Genomic DNA, 16,264 nt, shown 5'->3' with positions numbered 1-16,264 from the left:
CAGAATTTAATAAAATACATAAAAAATTAAAAAATAAGACAAAGGTTACTCAAATGGGGTCCAAGGAATCCTCTCCATATATATTGTTTGTAAATTTCGTTATAATTAGGTTAACCTCTATAACTAGCTAATAATACGGTGGATTCTTAGCTTTAATAATTAGACTTGTTGGATAAATTCATGTCAACAATTTTATTTTTATAATTTCTTAAAGTACTCAATTCAAAGGCTGTAACAGTTTTGTTTATTATTATTATTATTATTATTATTATTATTATTATTATTATTATTAATAATAATAATTATTATTATTATTATTAATAATACTAATAATAATTAATAATAATAATAATAATAATAATAATAATAATAATAATAATAATAATATCCATCCATTATCTATACACCGCGTCGTTGTTGTTGTTGTTGTTGTTGTTGTTACCCACAATGCATATCCAACTATTTTCATCCAGTTTGGGGATGTTTTGTTGTTGTTCCCTTTTTTGTTTTTTTAAATATTTCTGTTAGACCACTGTGCATTTCTTTATACTACAGCCTGAAACCAATCTATTTCTGCTTTATACTGATAAGATTACAGAGTACATTTACAGCAGAATTAGCCTTTTAAAAATAATTTAGCAGAGAGATTTCCCCAAATATCCTCTCAACAAGTGATGTGTTTTAAACTCATCCAGTCTATAAATGTAGCTATGTAAATATGTGTCAGATTTCAGCTAAGGCCTGATTGAATATCAGTGGCAGCGACATATAAATTAGTAGGAAAGTCTTTACTGTGCTCAGTACTGCTGTCATTTTTGTTAGATAAATAATTTGAAAATATACATGTGTACATTTTTGGAACACAAACTGGAAATCAGGGAAGTTCCCACTGAAGAGCTCATTTATAGATAAAGTAAACATACAAGAAAGCTTCTCTGTAACACACCTGTGTGGATGTACGCATGCTGTGGTCGTTTTGTGTCTCTTTTGTGTTTCTTTATGTTTTTTGTTTTTTTTTAAATGGACATTTTGTGTATTCTTGTTATCATTTGGTGTCTCTTTGTGGTCATATTGTTTTCTATTGTGTTCATTTTGTGTCTCTATTATAGTTTTTTTGCCTCTGTGTGGGAGCGTTGCATTTGTTTGGTGTCATTTAGTGCGTTTTCACTGAGTTCTGTGACTTTAAAACAGGAAATATTGCGTTTCTTCAGCCAGACTTTGTTCAGAAGCCACATGAAGTCTTTAGACTGTTAAGTAACTCCATATATTTGCTTACCTTCACACAATAATTCAAAGCAACGGATAAAATACTAAACTCTACTTGAACCATTTACATGACCTCTGTTTAAGTTAGTCTATGAGTCAAAAGTATAAACTGGGATTACATTCATTTTTTGGCTTTGATTTCAGACTTCATTACATCACTTTAAAGTGTTGATTATATTTTTGCTTTCTACTCTGAAGATATTTGTTGTCACAATATACATTTAGTCCTAACTATGCTTTCACTTTGACAAAAATGTTTGTCCTGGTTATTATTGAACATTATAATGATGATAAACAATTTCATATAAATGAAGTAACAAATAAAATGTGTTTTTCTCCTTCAGAGTAAAACAGAGCACAGAGCAACGTATTGGCCTCAGCGCTTTTTTATTTCTGTGTTTTCTTAAAAAAACAAACATTTACAACTGAAATCACAGCCAGATATAAATTACAACAGCAAACACAATTATCAGTTTTAAATACACTCATCCCGTCTGCGCTGGCTGCTCTCAGTCGACAAATAAAACGGCCGAAGGAGGTCAGTGAATTCCCTTAATGTAGATCAGCGGCAGTCCGGTGCATTGAAACAGAATATACAGAATGGGGTTTGTTTCATCAGTCAGATCTGCTGCACTGAAACGTCCTTCCCTCTCTGATCCTTCAATCCTCAGCGCAGAAAACTAAACTCCGACAGTAGACGTCCACTTTGTGTCGATGCTTGCAGAGACACAGTTTCGCTCCAGGCTGCTCGGCTGCAGCACAAACTGATGTGAAAATGTCAGACTGCTCCTTTAAAGAGAAACCGAACAACAGCTGAAATCTAGTTTTGTGCAGGAGAACAGAAGTCTGTACGAAGCTGCTTCTTCTTTAATACAGTTTGAAGCTCTGCTGATATTTACAGAAATTGGAGATATTCTCCAAACCACCTGGTAACCCACATTTCCCAGGTTGCATCTCAAAGCAAAGATAGCAGCCAACCGGGCTTAAGAAAAACAATGTTGTAAAACTGATATCACCTTTCTTTCAAGAGTGTTTTTAAATATTCTGCAAAAGTCTCCTGCACAGTGGAAAGCGTATTTAAGTGAGCTTCACGTGGAAATCTAATTTTCTTTCTCAGAGTTTAACCCTTTTAACCCCAAAACCCACCTGCAGGTTTGAAAAACATGATCTCTTGAGAAAAAGGGGAAAAAAAATCACCAACATGACATTCATAAGCAAGATTTTTATCAGTGTATTTTGGGGCAGAAAGCTTGAGCGCTTCTAAGTGAAAAATCATTTTGGAAGCAGCAAATTGTCACAAGTGAGGAGCTGGATCTGAATGAGCCTGACTGAAAGGATCAAGTTTGAATCTCCTGCAGAACCTGCTGCTGCTGCTGCTGCCGAGGTGCCCTGGAGCAAACCGCTAGCTCAGCTGACAAACAACTAGACAAACAAACAAACAAACAAACCAGCAGACAGGAAGGTGAACATGCATCAGACCAGGTCACAAACTGAGCATGCTCCACGGCGCTCCTCTCAGCTGACTGTCTGATTCTGGATGAGGACAATTAACATGTTCCTTGAATAAACGTCTTCTCAGTGTGTCATTGTGGAAATTAAGACCGGTTTTAGGAATAAACACGGGTCAAATCTTGCAGCACGATGGCTTCAGAAAGATCAACTGTTTATACTGCGATGAATTGAAAATAAAATGCAGAACTTTTAGTATGCGCTTAAAAAAACTTCAGATATGGCAGAGGCTTCAAACGTGGCTTCTTCTGCAGTGGTTTAATAGCAGTGAATGGAGAATCAGCGCCAACTGCTGTGCATTTAACTCACATTTTTCTTGAAATTTGGTTAAGATTTGTGCAGCATGTGGAGGCAACCCAGCCACAAAACTTAACAATGTCACATAAAACCAGAGGCTTTGTGGCTGTAAATGAGACCATCGGTAAAGACAATAAGTGAAAAAATCTACCAAAATCACCCGGTCCAAATAATCCAAACTTCTTTTTTTTAAATTTCAAATGCATCTCACTCTCTTCTACAAAAAAATTCTACCCTCATCACACAGTTTTTGTTCATCCTGAACCAGACGCTCTGAGCTGGAAACGATGTGGTTTTGCAGCATCGTCACACAACAAAGAAGCCAATGAATCCCTCCAAAGTTTCGTTTTCAAGTCTCAAACTGAATCCCTATAAATCGGCTCCCCAAACAAGAAAAACTACCAAATATAATCCTGTTTGGGTATAATCTGGTGGCACGAAAATGTAATAACCTGATTACAGAAAATCTGATCATTGCACCAACTCTCTGGGTCATAAATGACTCTAGCTACACTTTGTAATCGTACAGATTCTACATTATTAGACAGAAATGACAGTTCGTGCAATAATCTGATGTTGTCAACACAATTAAATAAACATTTTTCAGGTACTACATGAACTGAGTTTATCACATCTCCAGCTGCTAGAAGCCTTTTTATGTTAGCAGTGAGAAGACAGAAAATGATCTTGTTTTAAGTGAAGAAAAAACCCCTCCGTCAGCCCCAGCATCCTCGCGGCCAAAATAATGTCTAATTTGAATCAGGAAGCACAATTTTCTTGGAAAGCTGTTCAAAACTAAGTTAAATTTAGTTCCATGTTGCTGAGGCCTCCGGGTCTAATCAAAGGCCACAAGAACTTCATGTACTTCTGGTTTTGTTAGCTGTAAACCAAGTGTCTTTTGATCTTATTTTAAAAGAGCTTTTGAGAGGTTTCACTGGTAATTTTTTTAAAAAAGAAGATAGAAGAATCTGAAGAGTCATAGGAGGATTGATGAAAAAGAACTATCTATTCAGTTAGTGGTTAAATTAGCTCAGCTCAGACCAAATAACCAATGTTTGAATTTATAAAATGTGTTTGATGAGCTTCAACACATGAAGCCGCGCAAGAAATCTGATAGAAGGACTAATGACAAAGTGCAGAAAAGAAAAAAATAGCCCTGAAAGCATCCAGCAGGACTTTGAAATGAAGGTCTACCTTAACATTTGTAAAAGGATGTCACTGTTTCGAATTATTGCACACATATTTGACTATTGAACAGCAGAAACACAGAAGAGAAAAGGCTGAAGGAACATTTTGGTTCTCCTTATTGCTTCAGTAGAAGGTTTTTGATTCTTGAAGATTTTGTTACTTCTTCATCCAAACTGACTGGTGAGGAGTTACAGGTATTTATTCTCCCCTCCAAGTCACATGAATCAAGTCCTATCAACAACCTGGTACTAGCATGAATAAAGACTCATCAACAAACTCAAACTCACATGAATTCAGACTCGTCACGTACCTGAAACTCGCGTATTTAAAGACTGACCCAAAACTCACATGAATAGAAACTCGCTGCAACTAGAAACTCACATGAATTGAGACTCGATAACATAAAAAACTCACATGATTCAAGACTTATCTTCTACCCACAACTAGCATGAATCTAGGCTTGTTGGAACCCAAATTCACATGAACAGGCTCGTCACCAACCTAAACTTGCAAGAATCAAGGCCTGTCGCTGACCTGAAACTTCCAAAATTAAGACTTGTCTCAACCAGAAACTCACATGAATCGACATTTATTTAATGATTCGAAACCCACTTAATTCAAGGACAGTCAATTATCTAAAGCTCACATGAATCGAGACTCTTCACCAACCAGAGACAAGGTGTGAATGTGGTGAAACTGCCTGGGGAGGGATGTCAGAACTGCATTATAATACTGACAATAGACTGCAATTTTCGGACTATTGACCGCACTTGTCTATAAGCCGCATGTGTCCACGTTGTAACATGAGATATTTACACAGAAAGATGTTAAACAGATTTTATTTAATTTTTTTTAACTTTTAATTAAATATGTACCGTAAATGCGTTTTTTTCCCGAACAGTGCCTGAAACACGACTGGTTAAGAAAATAAAAACTACAGCAGCCTACCAGGAAAAGTCATTGATCGCTATCTTCATCTTCCTCCTGCGCACTAAAACCACTAAAGTTGTCTTCTTCAGTGTCCCAGAATTACTTTGTCACACACTTCCTCGCTCTCAATGTCACTTTGGTCTCGAGGCAAATATGTAAAAATCGTAAAAATCCATAAATTAGCCGCATCGTTGTTTAAGCCGCAGTGTTCAAAGCGTGTGAAAAAAAAAAGTAGCGGCTTGTAGTCCGGAAATTACGGCAAATACCTTATATCAGCCCTCGTTCACACTTTAAGCCGACACACAGGTGATCCTAAATATGTAAATACCTGGAACTCCCCCCAACTCAGAACTGAGGAAGGCTCTTCAAGAATCAAAAACAAGTCCAGTTTTCTTCTACTGAGGCACTTCGGATTAGCACAACAGGGACGACTAAGAATCTGACGACATAGGACTACAACTTGACAGGACTTTTGATAAAAACATGGCTCCATAAAGACATATTGAAGCTCTAAAGAGAAAATTCAGGAGTCTGTATTCCAGGACAGAACAGCTGAATCTACTCTGGGTTGGAAATATGATGAATAAAATCATTTATGATGTCTAGAGGACTGAAAACAACTCTGAGTCAAACCAGTTTGACGCCTAACTAAGACGGCGCTTCAGAGCCCAAAAGCCAAAAAATCCAATCTTTCCTGTTCTGCTATATTTCATTCTATGAGAGCTGGTGGTCGAGATGTTTCGAGGGAATTCTTCAGTTCTTGGTGGCTGTGATTATATCAGAAAGAGCTAAAACTGTGTTGCAGTTTCATTATAAAACAACCCAACGGCCTCTGGAAGATCCAAACTTTAAGGGAGCTCTCTGCTTCCTGTTTGTTTGTTTTCTCCAATAGATTCCTGTTTTATAACTTCAGCTTGACGTTCAGCAGTGGGATTGACTTTTAAAAGATTCCTGGAGTGTGAAGGCCTCTGCTATTGGTGTGTTTAAATATGGTTGCTGGTTACTGACCTTATTTCCTTTTCAAACCTGACCAACCAGACAAACAGACGGAAAGATGTTTTTTTTTTTTTTTAAATCCCTACTTCACCTTTCTCCTCATAAAATCCTAAATGTTCTCGATCAAACTAGAAATGAAGAATCCTGCAATTCTGTGGTTAAAACGTTCCCACAAGCTCCCGCAGGTCAACTGTTTATCATCCTGTTGTGTATTTCAAACAAAAACCCCTCCGGACATGCTCGTTTCCTGCACTGATGCAAAGATCACGGCTCAGGTTAGAAAAGTGCATTTCAGTCGAGTTTAACTCTGTCTGCTGCTACCGGATCGACTTTCAGGATCTTTAATGGAGGCGCGGAGCAGCTGGATTTACACCGACGAGGCGAACAGAGGTACAAAGGGCAGGAGGGAGCACGTCGCCCCGACATCCACCAGGAGGCAGCAGAGAGGTGAAGAACACGAGCAGGCGAAGGCAGCGGGATCGAACACTGCAGGGAGGTTTTAGCTTCTTCAGCATTCGAGAGGCGGGTGGAAGCTACGTCTGCAGTCGACAGCTTTGGGGCTCGGAGGCTGAGCTCGTTTCTTCCGGAGCTCCTCACGACTCACATTGCCGGTGAGCTTGGAGTACGCCGCCTTGTACTTCTTATCGAACGCAGCTGCAGACAGAGAAAACAGCATTATTATCAGGTTTGTTGCTGTCACTGCACACTTTGGGTTCGTGGCAGTTAAACAGAAACCATCAAAGCTTCTGGGATGCCCGCAGAGGTGAGGAAACTTAAAAACTGTGACCAGAAATCCTCAAATTTCCCAGAAATGCTCAAGGAAATCACCACAGTTTCTCCCTGGCAAATAACTGTGTGGAGAAGTGACACAAACTTGGTGCATCAGATTTGAGTTACTGCCTTTAGACACTGATCTATGATTTATTAGATTATACAGCAGACCAGATGTACTAGATAATACCTGTTTATGTCATGATTATACATAATTTATCAAGTGAGTACAGGCCAGCTGGTAATACCTCATCAAGGAATAAAATATATGATAAGAACTATTCTGAATAGAGGCTTTTCCAAACTAAAAACATCCATCCATCCATTTTCTATACACCGCTTAATCCTCACTAGGGTCGTGGGGGGGCTGGAGCCTATCCCACCCGACTTAGGGCAAAGGCAGGGGACACCCTGAACAGGTCATCAGTCTATCACAGGGCTACACTTAGAGACAGACAACCAAGCACGCTCACATTCACACCTACAGACAATTTAGAATCACCAATTAACCTCAACATGTTTTTGGACTGTGTGGGAGGAAGCCAGAGAACCCACGCTGCACGAGGAGAGCATGTCCTCACTGGAACGCGAACTGGCGACCTTCTTGCTGCCAGGCAACAGTGCTAACCACTGAGCCATCTTGTAGCCCAACTAAAAACATAGCTAATATACTTATTCTGTTAAGAAGTTGCTGAGAAATCAAAAATGCATTTGATTTGTTGCTGTACTTGTACTGTACTTTCGTTTGTTGTAATTATTTTTTGGTGCTATGTTTAACCCCTTTAAAAATAATAAAAATTTGCTGTTTGCATTACAAACATGGTGAATAATAGTACATATTACATAGAATTGGCACTTTCACATTTGACACTTTTCACTGATAATCCTTTTGTACTTCTACTTTTAATGCGATCACTGTGCTGCCTTATGAAGCTCAAACACAGTAATGACACATTCAATCAAAACTGATAAAGAACTGAGATATATTTCTTCATCATATAGAAAACATGCTATATGTAATATCACAGTTTTCAAACTCTGGGAGAAATCTGGGACATCCCTTATCTCGCCACAAACCTCAGCAACAATAATATCAATACCATTTCCAATATAACGTTTCTGATTAGTTTGTGCAATATCCGTTTCAGTATCATGTACAATACTATTTACCGCTTTACAATCATTGCGATTTTAACTTCTTACTTTTCTATTTTAGTCTCATTTTACCTCACTTAATTGTATTTTCAGTCATGTATTGCAATAATATCCTATTTTTATTTCTCATGTTATATAATTTGGGCTACAAGGTGGCGCAGTGGTCAGCACCATTGCCTCACAGCAAGAAGGTCACCGGTTCGCATCCTGGTGAGGACACCCGGGATTTTTCTGCGTAGAGTTTGCATTTTAACTGTGTTTTACTGTTTTAATGTCCTTGTTGGTTGTCTGATTTTTCTGATTGTATAAAGATTTATTAATAACAATAATGATAACCATTACTACACATCCGTTACTTTCAGTGTGTTTTTCCCATGTAGCATTTTTTGAATTTTGAATTTTAAGTTGCTGAATCCTGTCAATCTCACCGACGTGGTCTTTGCCCATAGCTGCCAGAGTGAGGAAGAGGAACTCTCTGTACAGACTCCTGTCAAACACAAAGCACACAAACAGACATTAAAAGAGCAACATGACCTGTAAACTTGGCACCTGGTTTTTGTCACTAACAGTGTTTGAATCTGCTGCTTGATTATTCGTAGGAACATGCAATCGAGGCAGCATCAGCTCACCTCTGGATCCTTGGAGATCCCGGCTGTTTGGCCAGTGTGTCCAGGAAGAGTGTGACGGCCTTGTGCACCTCGTTCATGCCGACCCACCGCAGCACCTCCTCCAGGAAGGACAGTGTGAACGGGTGGTTGTGCCGCCGCCAGCTGTAGTTCCTCATTGGGACGCCACCTGGTGGACAGAGGAGGGAGGAGTGGCGACACAGACAGGAATCACAGCGTCAAGGTTTGTTAAAGGTTTGTATCTATGACGTAAATATTAGTGACCAGATGCTAGTATTTATTATGTAAAAGTCAGTACCAGGAACTAGCATTTATCAAGTTAACATCAGCAAGCAGATACTATTATTTATCACATAAATACAATCAGCCAGGAGCTAGGATTCATCACCTACACACCAGTAACAGATACTAGTATTTATCACATATACATCAGTAACAGATACTAGTATTTATCACATATATATCAGTAACAGATACTAGTATTTAACATGTAAACGTCAATAACCAGATACTAGTTTTTGTCGCATGGAGTAACATGTCAGTAACAGACACTAGTATAAATCATGTAATTTGTCAGCGACTAGAAACATTAGTAATCGGATTCTAGTATTTAGCAGGAAAACATCAGTCACCAAATACTAGCATTTATTAAATAAACATAGTAACCAGATAATAGTATCAGTCATATAAACATCACTTACCAGAAACAAGTATTTGACGTGTTAACATCAGTAACCGGAAACTAGTATTTGTCAAGTAAACATTAGCAACCTAATGTGAGAATTTCGTAGGTAAACGTCAGGAACTACACACTAGTATTTATCATGTATTGATTAGTAACCAGACAGTAGCATTTATTAAGTTGATGTCAGTAACCAGATGCTAGTATTAATCATATAAACATCACTAACATGAAACAAGTATTTGATGTGTTGACATTAGTAACTGGAAACTAGTATTTGTTGAGTAAACATTAGCAACCTGATGCCAGTATTTAGTAGGTAAATGTCAGGAATCAGATTTATCTCGTATTGATCAGTAACCATTTATCAAGTTAATGTCAGTCACCAGATACTAGTATTTGTCACATAAATATCAGGAACCAGATACTAGTATTAATTACATAAACATCAGTATCCAGACACTGGTATTTTCCGTGTGTTTTGCGTGTCTTACTGTGGATCCTCCAGAGGATGTAGAGGGGAGGCCACTGGTCAGTGTCGGGGGTCAGAGTGTCCCACAGGAGTCGGACCCTCACCGTCGTGTTCTCCGACTGGAAAACAGACAAGACGAGGCTTTTATAACAGTCGTCCGGTCAGACAGACTTCCACCCACAGAGGAAGTGAACAGACTCCTCCTCTTAAACCATCACAGCAGCTGACTGGCTCTTACCTGCGTGAATTGGCTGACCAGTGGCGAAGCTCGGACCAGCTGCAGCAGGTTGCTGGGCAGGCCGAGGCGCTGGAAGTACCACACCAGGTTCCAGAAGATGATGGAGTGGCTGTCCAGGAACTGAGGCTGGGCCAGCACCGCCTCTCCCTCATTCTCCAGCAGACTCTCCAGCTCCTTCCTCAGTACCAGAGGGCTCAGGTAGGCCACCGTCACCTGAGGAGCCCCGCCCACCGACGAACCCTGAGAGAGTAAGCAGATACTAGTATTTATCATGTAAACAACAGTAACAGATACTAATATTTACTAGATAAACATCAGTAAGAGGTACCAGTATTAATTAGGTAAACAACAGCAACAGGTACTCGTACTAGGGGGCGGAGTCTGCCAGTGAGGCATACAGACGGTTGGACGAGGTGTGAGAAAGGTGCGTTACCGTGGTGGTTCTGCTGTTCTCGGAGTAGCTGCTGGTCTCGGAGCTGGAGTCTTCGCTCAGGCCGTTGCACTGGGGTCGAGGGGAGGCATCGTGAACACTGGGGGGCCGCACGGCGCTCTCCACCTCGTCCTCCAGGTTCCAATTGCTGCGTTCAGCACTGAGAGGACAAAAGACACATCAGATACACTCAGGAAAATCTATCGTTATGAAAATTTGGATGTGTGACTTGTGTAGCGTACCTATCCTGTTTGACCATTTTTTAGGTGTTTTACAATGGTTTTAACACCCAGCCTACGTGCTAGAGGGTCTTTTTTTATCCACATTGATTCTAAAATAGTTCAAAATCTTAACTGAGGCTGTGTCTGAACTTTGACAAGAAAAGACAGTTTGAGATAAGAAAACATGAAGAAGGTTTTGCAGAGGATTTGAATCATACAGTAAGGCATAAAAACAAGGCCAGAAACAGGAACAGTAAAACACTGAAAAAAGCTGATTTTCAGTTTTCTGACCATTCTTGATTAAATTAACTTGATTTGGCATTATAATTATGACAGCTCATTAAAATCATACTATTCAGCATGTGTCTTTTAAAAATTCACGATCACTAAATCATTGCTCTAACCAGATTCATGAAAGAGAAAATTCTGTACTACTTGATGGAACTGGGAAACCAAATGTTTTTTGACAAAAAGTTAATTCAAGCTAAACCGCAGGCTGTGTTTCTACAGAGCAGAGTGGAGAGACGAATGGAAACTAATTAAAAATGGAAATAGTTAAAAATCTACAACATTGTGGAGCTTCCAAAAACAATCAGTTCTAAAAGTTAAGAAGCAAAGATCCATCAAATATTTGGCATTTTTCTATCATTCTGTTGATGCTGCAGCTGTCATGGATGGGTAAATATGATCTAGTATAAATGTTTTCTAATGGAGCAGAATAAAGTGATTTAAGTAATGAAATAAAGTGACTTTGGATAAAAGTATGATGGACAACTGGCTGAACTTGCCATAAGTAAAAAGACTGCTACAGATTTTCTCTCCCATGTAATAAATATGATCAAACCCTGACGGTGTTATGACAGGTATGATTGCTTGATAAGAGTCTGTACCTGCTGATGGGTCCGAGGTCACAGATCTCGGCGTTCAGGAAGGGCACGAAGGAGGCGCAGCAGAACGGACAGGAGGAGTTCAGGTTGGAGTCATCTGACGTCCAGCCGGCCATGATCTCCTCGTCGTAAACCAGCGAGTTGCAGCTGCGACACAGTGAGCAGCTGGACATCAACACCTGGATGCACAAAGAGAGGAGGAACGGGTCAAGAACCGAGACACCCAGGTTGGAACAGAGCTGTCCGAGTTGCTACAGCCACTTACCTCCATCCCAGCCCCCTCCTGGTTGGCGTCCCAGGACCTGCGCAGAGGATAGGATGGACTGGGCGTGTCCGTCAGGTCCAGGTCACTTCCTACAGACAGCGAGCTCTGAGAAAAGACAACATGGAAGCTGGTTAGTCAGGAAGTTACTGTCTGAACACCTGAACAGTGACTCAGTAAATCATTCTGTAGTACTTTCCATTTCCTATATCTAATCAAGTGTCATCATCAAAGTACCAGATTTAAACCTCTGAACCCCCAAACAGCAGTTTCTGGGTGCTATTTATTTATTTTTTGTCACATTTTCCTCACTTTGGGTCCATTTTTCACTGCAATATAAAGTCCTGAACCTCTATGGAAACAGCACAAGCACGAGAAGGAGAGAACTCAGAAATGCTTTCTGTGCGGAATGACACCCTTAGAATGACAGAAATCTTATAAAGAATAGAAAAATGGAATCTCCTCTACTATAGAAGTTTTACTATTTACATTTCTAATTTATCTCCTGTCTTTATCAAACAGCTAATTTCCAGTAAATTTTCAAATGAAATATGTACAATAAAGTGATTTTGATGAAATATCACAATTTGAAGCTAAGCTTTGGTTTGGCACATCATATGTGATACATTCAAGGACCTTTGGAAAGTAGACAAAACTTATGATTCTTTCGGGTCAGTGCAGCTTCTCTTATGTCTGGAATTCTCTTTGTTCTGTGTCTCTTCAGAGGAAACTCTCAGGGAGAAACTGTTCCAGCCATTTCAGAGGTCTCGTACGACTTGTGTATTTTTATCATTGTTAATCAGACTATGGACAGAGACTCTATGAGTTATTTTGGAGGAACAGAAACAAAGATTAGCTGATGATACTGAAACATGCTCTCACCTCTGAGGTAGCGCTGACCAGCCTCTCCTTGGCTTTCAGCAGAGTTTCAGCCACTTGAGCTTTCCTGGACTGCCTTTGCTCTGACACTCTTCGTCCGACTCCTCCTCCTCCTCCTCCTCCTGGTCGCCGGTCGTCCACGCTGGCGGCTCGTCGCACCGACACTCGGTGTCTGGTCGGCGTGAGGAGCTGCTGCAGCTTCCCTGCCAGCCCTCCTCGACTCGGGGACGACACGTTGTTGTAGTTCTCGTCCACGCCTTTGTTCTTGCCGGCCGAGTCTCGCGTCCCAGCGGGTCTGCAGGTCAAAGTAAACTTGTGAAATCAGGTTGAATCAAAACTGCTAAATCCACAGCTGGTGACAGTTAATAACAGACTGACCTGCCGTCTCTCTCTGCAGGCTGGCAGCTGCAGTCCAGCTCAGAGTCTGCCGATTCTGCATACTCTTTGTAAAAGTTGGAGAGGCAGACCTGACTGCGCCGGACCAGAACTCCACCAGGAGGCGCCGGAGGAGGGGTGGAGTCGTCTCGCCGACCCAGAGGGGGTTTACGGGAGACGGGGTCCCCACATCCGTTGGTTCCGGCATTACGGAGGATGGTCTTCTTACAGAGTTTGACCTCTGAAACAGAAAAAAGAAATGACAATCAGTAACAGATCCTAGATGACTAGATCCTTGCTTGTGTTGTATCTACTCTCAGATATTCGTTGTTTTGGATAAAAGCATCTGTAAAATGAAATTGTAGATTGTAGTGTATATCAGGTATACATCAGTGACAGATTCTAGTATTTGACATCTTAACTGCAGTGACCAGATGCTAGCATTTATCAGGTATACGTCAGTGACAGATACTGAGGATGTAGTTTGTTTCTTACTGTCGTTGGGCGTCTTCATGCTGTTCAGACTGTTGCTTTTCACCAGCGGTCCGGTCAGAGATTCGTGACTGGAGCTTTCACTCAGACCGCTCCAGCTGGACTGACGAATCAGAGTTGAGTGGGGACGGGGCCTCTGATCAGGGTCCATCATGGCCTCTTTAACACAAAAATGTCAAAGTCAAGCTAAATAGGTGAGTTTTCTTTCAAATATATCCATATTCTCTGCCCTTCTTAGGTAAAGGACCAGACCAAAGCTCGAGACTCACAGTATTCCGCAGTTAATATTGGGATTTTTAGAGCTGTGGTTGTGCAGGGCAACAAAAAATTCTTTACCTTTGACAGTGCCATAGTGGTCCAAACCTTTACATAGTCTGTCTATAAGAATATTCTTCAGCTATTTTAAATTTTGTCCTCCAGTTTGACTATAACGAGTATGTAGAGGTTCTGTTTATCCAAGATGATTCTAAAACCATTTAAATCATTTACTGAGGCAGTTTGAGATAAGAAAATCATTAAATAAAGTAATTCCTCCATAATTTAAGCAACAAACCGAGGATGGGAAATTACTGGGTATGTTCATGAATAATGGCTCATTGAATAATTCTCGTTAATTATTGAAGAGATTAAAAATTTAAGTCAGAAAATGTACTGTAGACTAGCTGTAGTACTTGGTTGTACAACCAGGTGGAGCCTCTGAGTGTTCTATACTGTAGCGACTAGAGGAGGTGTTCATTTGAATGGTCATGGTGCAATGGGAACCGTGACAAAGGCTTTGGTGGCAGTTAATGACCTTCGGACAGTGCTCATAAATACAAGTAGAGATTAGCTTTAAAACTGATCTTAGACTGGTTCTTGACTTGGCTTTGGACCATTTGTGGACTTGTTTTAGTTATGTTTTAGACAGGCTCTTGACTTAGTTTTCAAATCATTCTTTGCCAATTAAAACATATAAACTGGGAGAAGACAAGGAACACTTATGTCAGAAAATGTGTTACATTTAGCTGTAGTACCTAGTGGTTCCACCAAGTGAAGCCTCTTACTGTTTAATACTGTAAGGAGGAGGCAGTCACTACAGGCAGTTCATGTGGGTAAGCAGAGTGCATTGCGGTGGTTTAGCTTGCAATGAGAAAGAGAAAGACTTCTGAGATGCTTAATGATCTCCATCCAGAGCGCCCTCCTGAACAGATACTAGTATTTATCACATATACTTTGAGAATAGATGTACTAAAACAGCTGAAAGGGACAATGTTCCAGACATCTACAAAAAAACTAGACAGCTGCAAAATCTGGGTTCATGATGAATGTTTAGCTTTGTTTACCAGCTACAAATTTCTGCAAAGCTGAGAGTCACTTCATTATCATAGCAGTGGCAGTGTAATGAGATCAGTGTATGGAGCTCCTCTGTATTAGCTGCCTTTCCTTGGCTAAAACTGCAAAAAAGTACCATATATCAATATAAAGCAGCAAGAAGTGGAACTAGAAGAACCTCTAAAGTGTGCTTTCATCTTTGACGAACGACCCTGATCATCCATTCATCCATCCATTTTCTATACACCGCTTAATCCTCATTAGGGTCGCGGGGGGGCTGGAGCCTATCCCAGCCGACTTAGGGCGAAGGCAGGGGACACCCTGGACAGGTCGCCAGTCCATCGCAGGGCCACACTTAGAGACAGACAACCAAGCACACTCACATTCACACCTACGGACAATTTAGAATCACCAATTAACCTCAACATGTTTTTGGACTGTGTGGGAGGAAGCCGGAGAACCCGGAGAGAACCCACGCTGCACGGGGAGAACATGCAAACTCCACGCAGAAAGATTCCGGTGCCCCCACCGGGACGCGAACCGGCAACCTTCTTGCTGCGAGGCAACAGTGCTACCAACTGCACCACCTTGCAGCCCCGACCCTGATCAGTTTTGTCCAAATTATTTTACAACTTAAATATTTCTGACCTCCTCGCGACCCCACGGAACCGCTCTTCTGCCGCCGTTTGATTGGTTGCCTGAACTGGGCCACAGCCAATAGGACGTTCCTCAGCTTGGCCCAGCGAAGACGTCCACCCTGATTGGTGGACGGCCACTTGCTCTCCAGCACTGCCTGCAGAGAGAAGGCACCTGATCACATCGCTGATCACATCCCTCTGGATCAATGCACACACAGACTCCCTACTTCAGTGAGCTTTTTCTTTCTGAAATGGGTAAATACACATTTACAAACACATGTGAAAGTGTACATCTGTGTATTTCTTTGTGTTGGACCTTGTTGTAGTATCCATAGGTGATGGTGTTGGGTGTTATTCCAGCCTTCTTCATCTCCAGCAAGACTCGAACAGCAAGAACCGGCTGACCATACTGACCGCACAACTGCATCAGGATGCGGTAACACACCTGGAACACGTAATCAGACACACACACAAACGGACACACACAGAGGTCATAACATGAGCTACTTTTACTTATACAAAATATTTCAAATTGTTATAATTAGCCATGTTTCAAACTATCATATACATTCTGAATTTGTATTTCTCCACTGAACCTATGATCCTGTTTGGCTTTTTTCTACTGAGCACACTGTACAT

General features: G+C 40.7%; 1 protein-coding gene across 1 annotated transcript in view; it reads right to left on the bottom strand.

Annotated features, from left to right (window-relative positions):
- Window positions 1–6,243: 6,243 nt before the first annotated feature.
- The window catches only part of dennd4b (DENN/MADD domain containing 4B), a 60,759-nt gene continuing 50,738 nt past the window's right edge, over window positions 6,244–16,264 (bottom strand). Inside the window, exons 17-29 of the mRNA XM_008298987.1 lie at window positions 15,942–16,070; window positions 15,636–15,780; window positions 13,680–13,835; window positions 13,188–13,425; window positions 12,813–13,104; window positions 11,934–12,038; window positions 11,672–11,847; window positions 10,564–10,720; window positions 10,131–10,370; window positions 9,915–10,011; window positions 8,742–8,907; window positions 8,541–8,599; window positions 6,244–6,840 (exon numbers count right to left, since the gene is read on the bottom strand). Coding sequence (XP_008297209.1) covers window positions 6,695–6,840; window positions 8,541–8,599; window positions 8,742–8,907; window positions 9,915–10,011; window positions 10,131–10,370; window positions 10,564–10,720; window positions 11,672–11,847; window positions 11,934–12,038; window positions 12,813–13,104; window positions 13,188–13,425; window positions 13,680–13,835; window positions 15,636–15,780; window positions 15,942–16,070 — 2,106 coding nt within the window. The 3' untranslated portion in view covers window positions 6,244–6,694. The remainder of the gene's footprint in view (window positions 6,841–8,540; window positions 8,600–8,741; window positions 8,908–9,914; window positions 10,012–10,130; window positions 10,371–10,563; window positions 10,721–11,671; window positions 11,848–11,933; window positions 12,039–12,812; window positions 13,105–13,187; window positions 13,426–13,679; window positions 13,836–15,635; window positions 15,781–15,941; window positions 16,071–16,264) is intronic.

This window comes from Stegastes partitus, unplaced genomic scaffold (genome assembly GCF_000690725.1).
Source record: "Stegastes partitus isolate 25-593 unplaced genomic scaffold, Stegastes_partitus-1.0.2 Scaffold1368, whole genome shotgun sequence".
In the NCBI taxonomy this organism is placed as follows: domain Eukaryota; kingdom Metazoa; phylum Chordata; class Actinopteri; family Pomacentridae; genus Stegastes; species Stegastes partitus.
The sequence above is the reverse complement of the archived record's forward strand: the minus strand, read 5'-3'. Positions and strand labels throughout refer to the sequence as shown.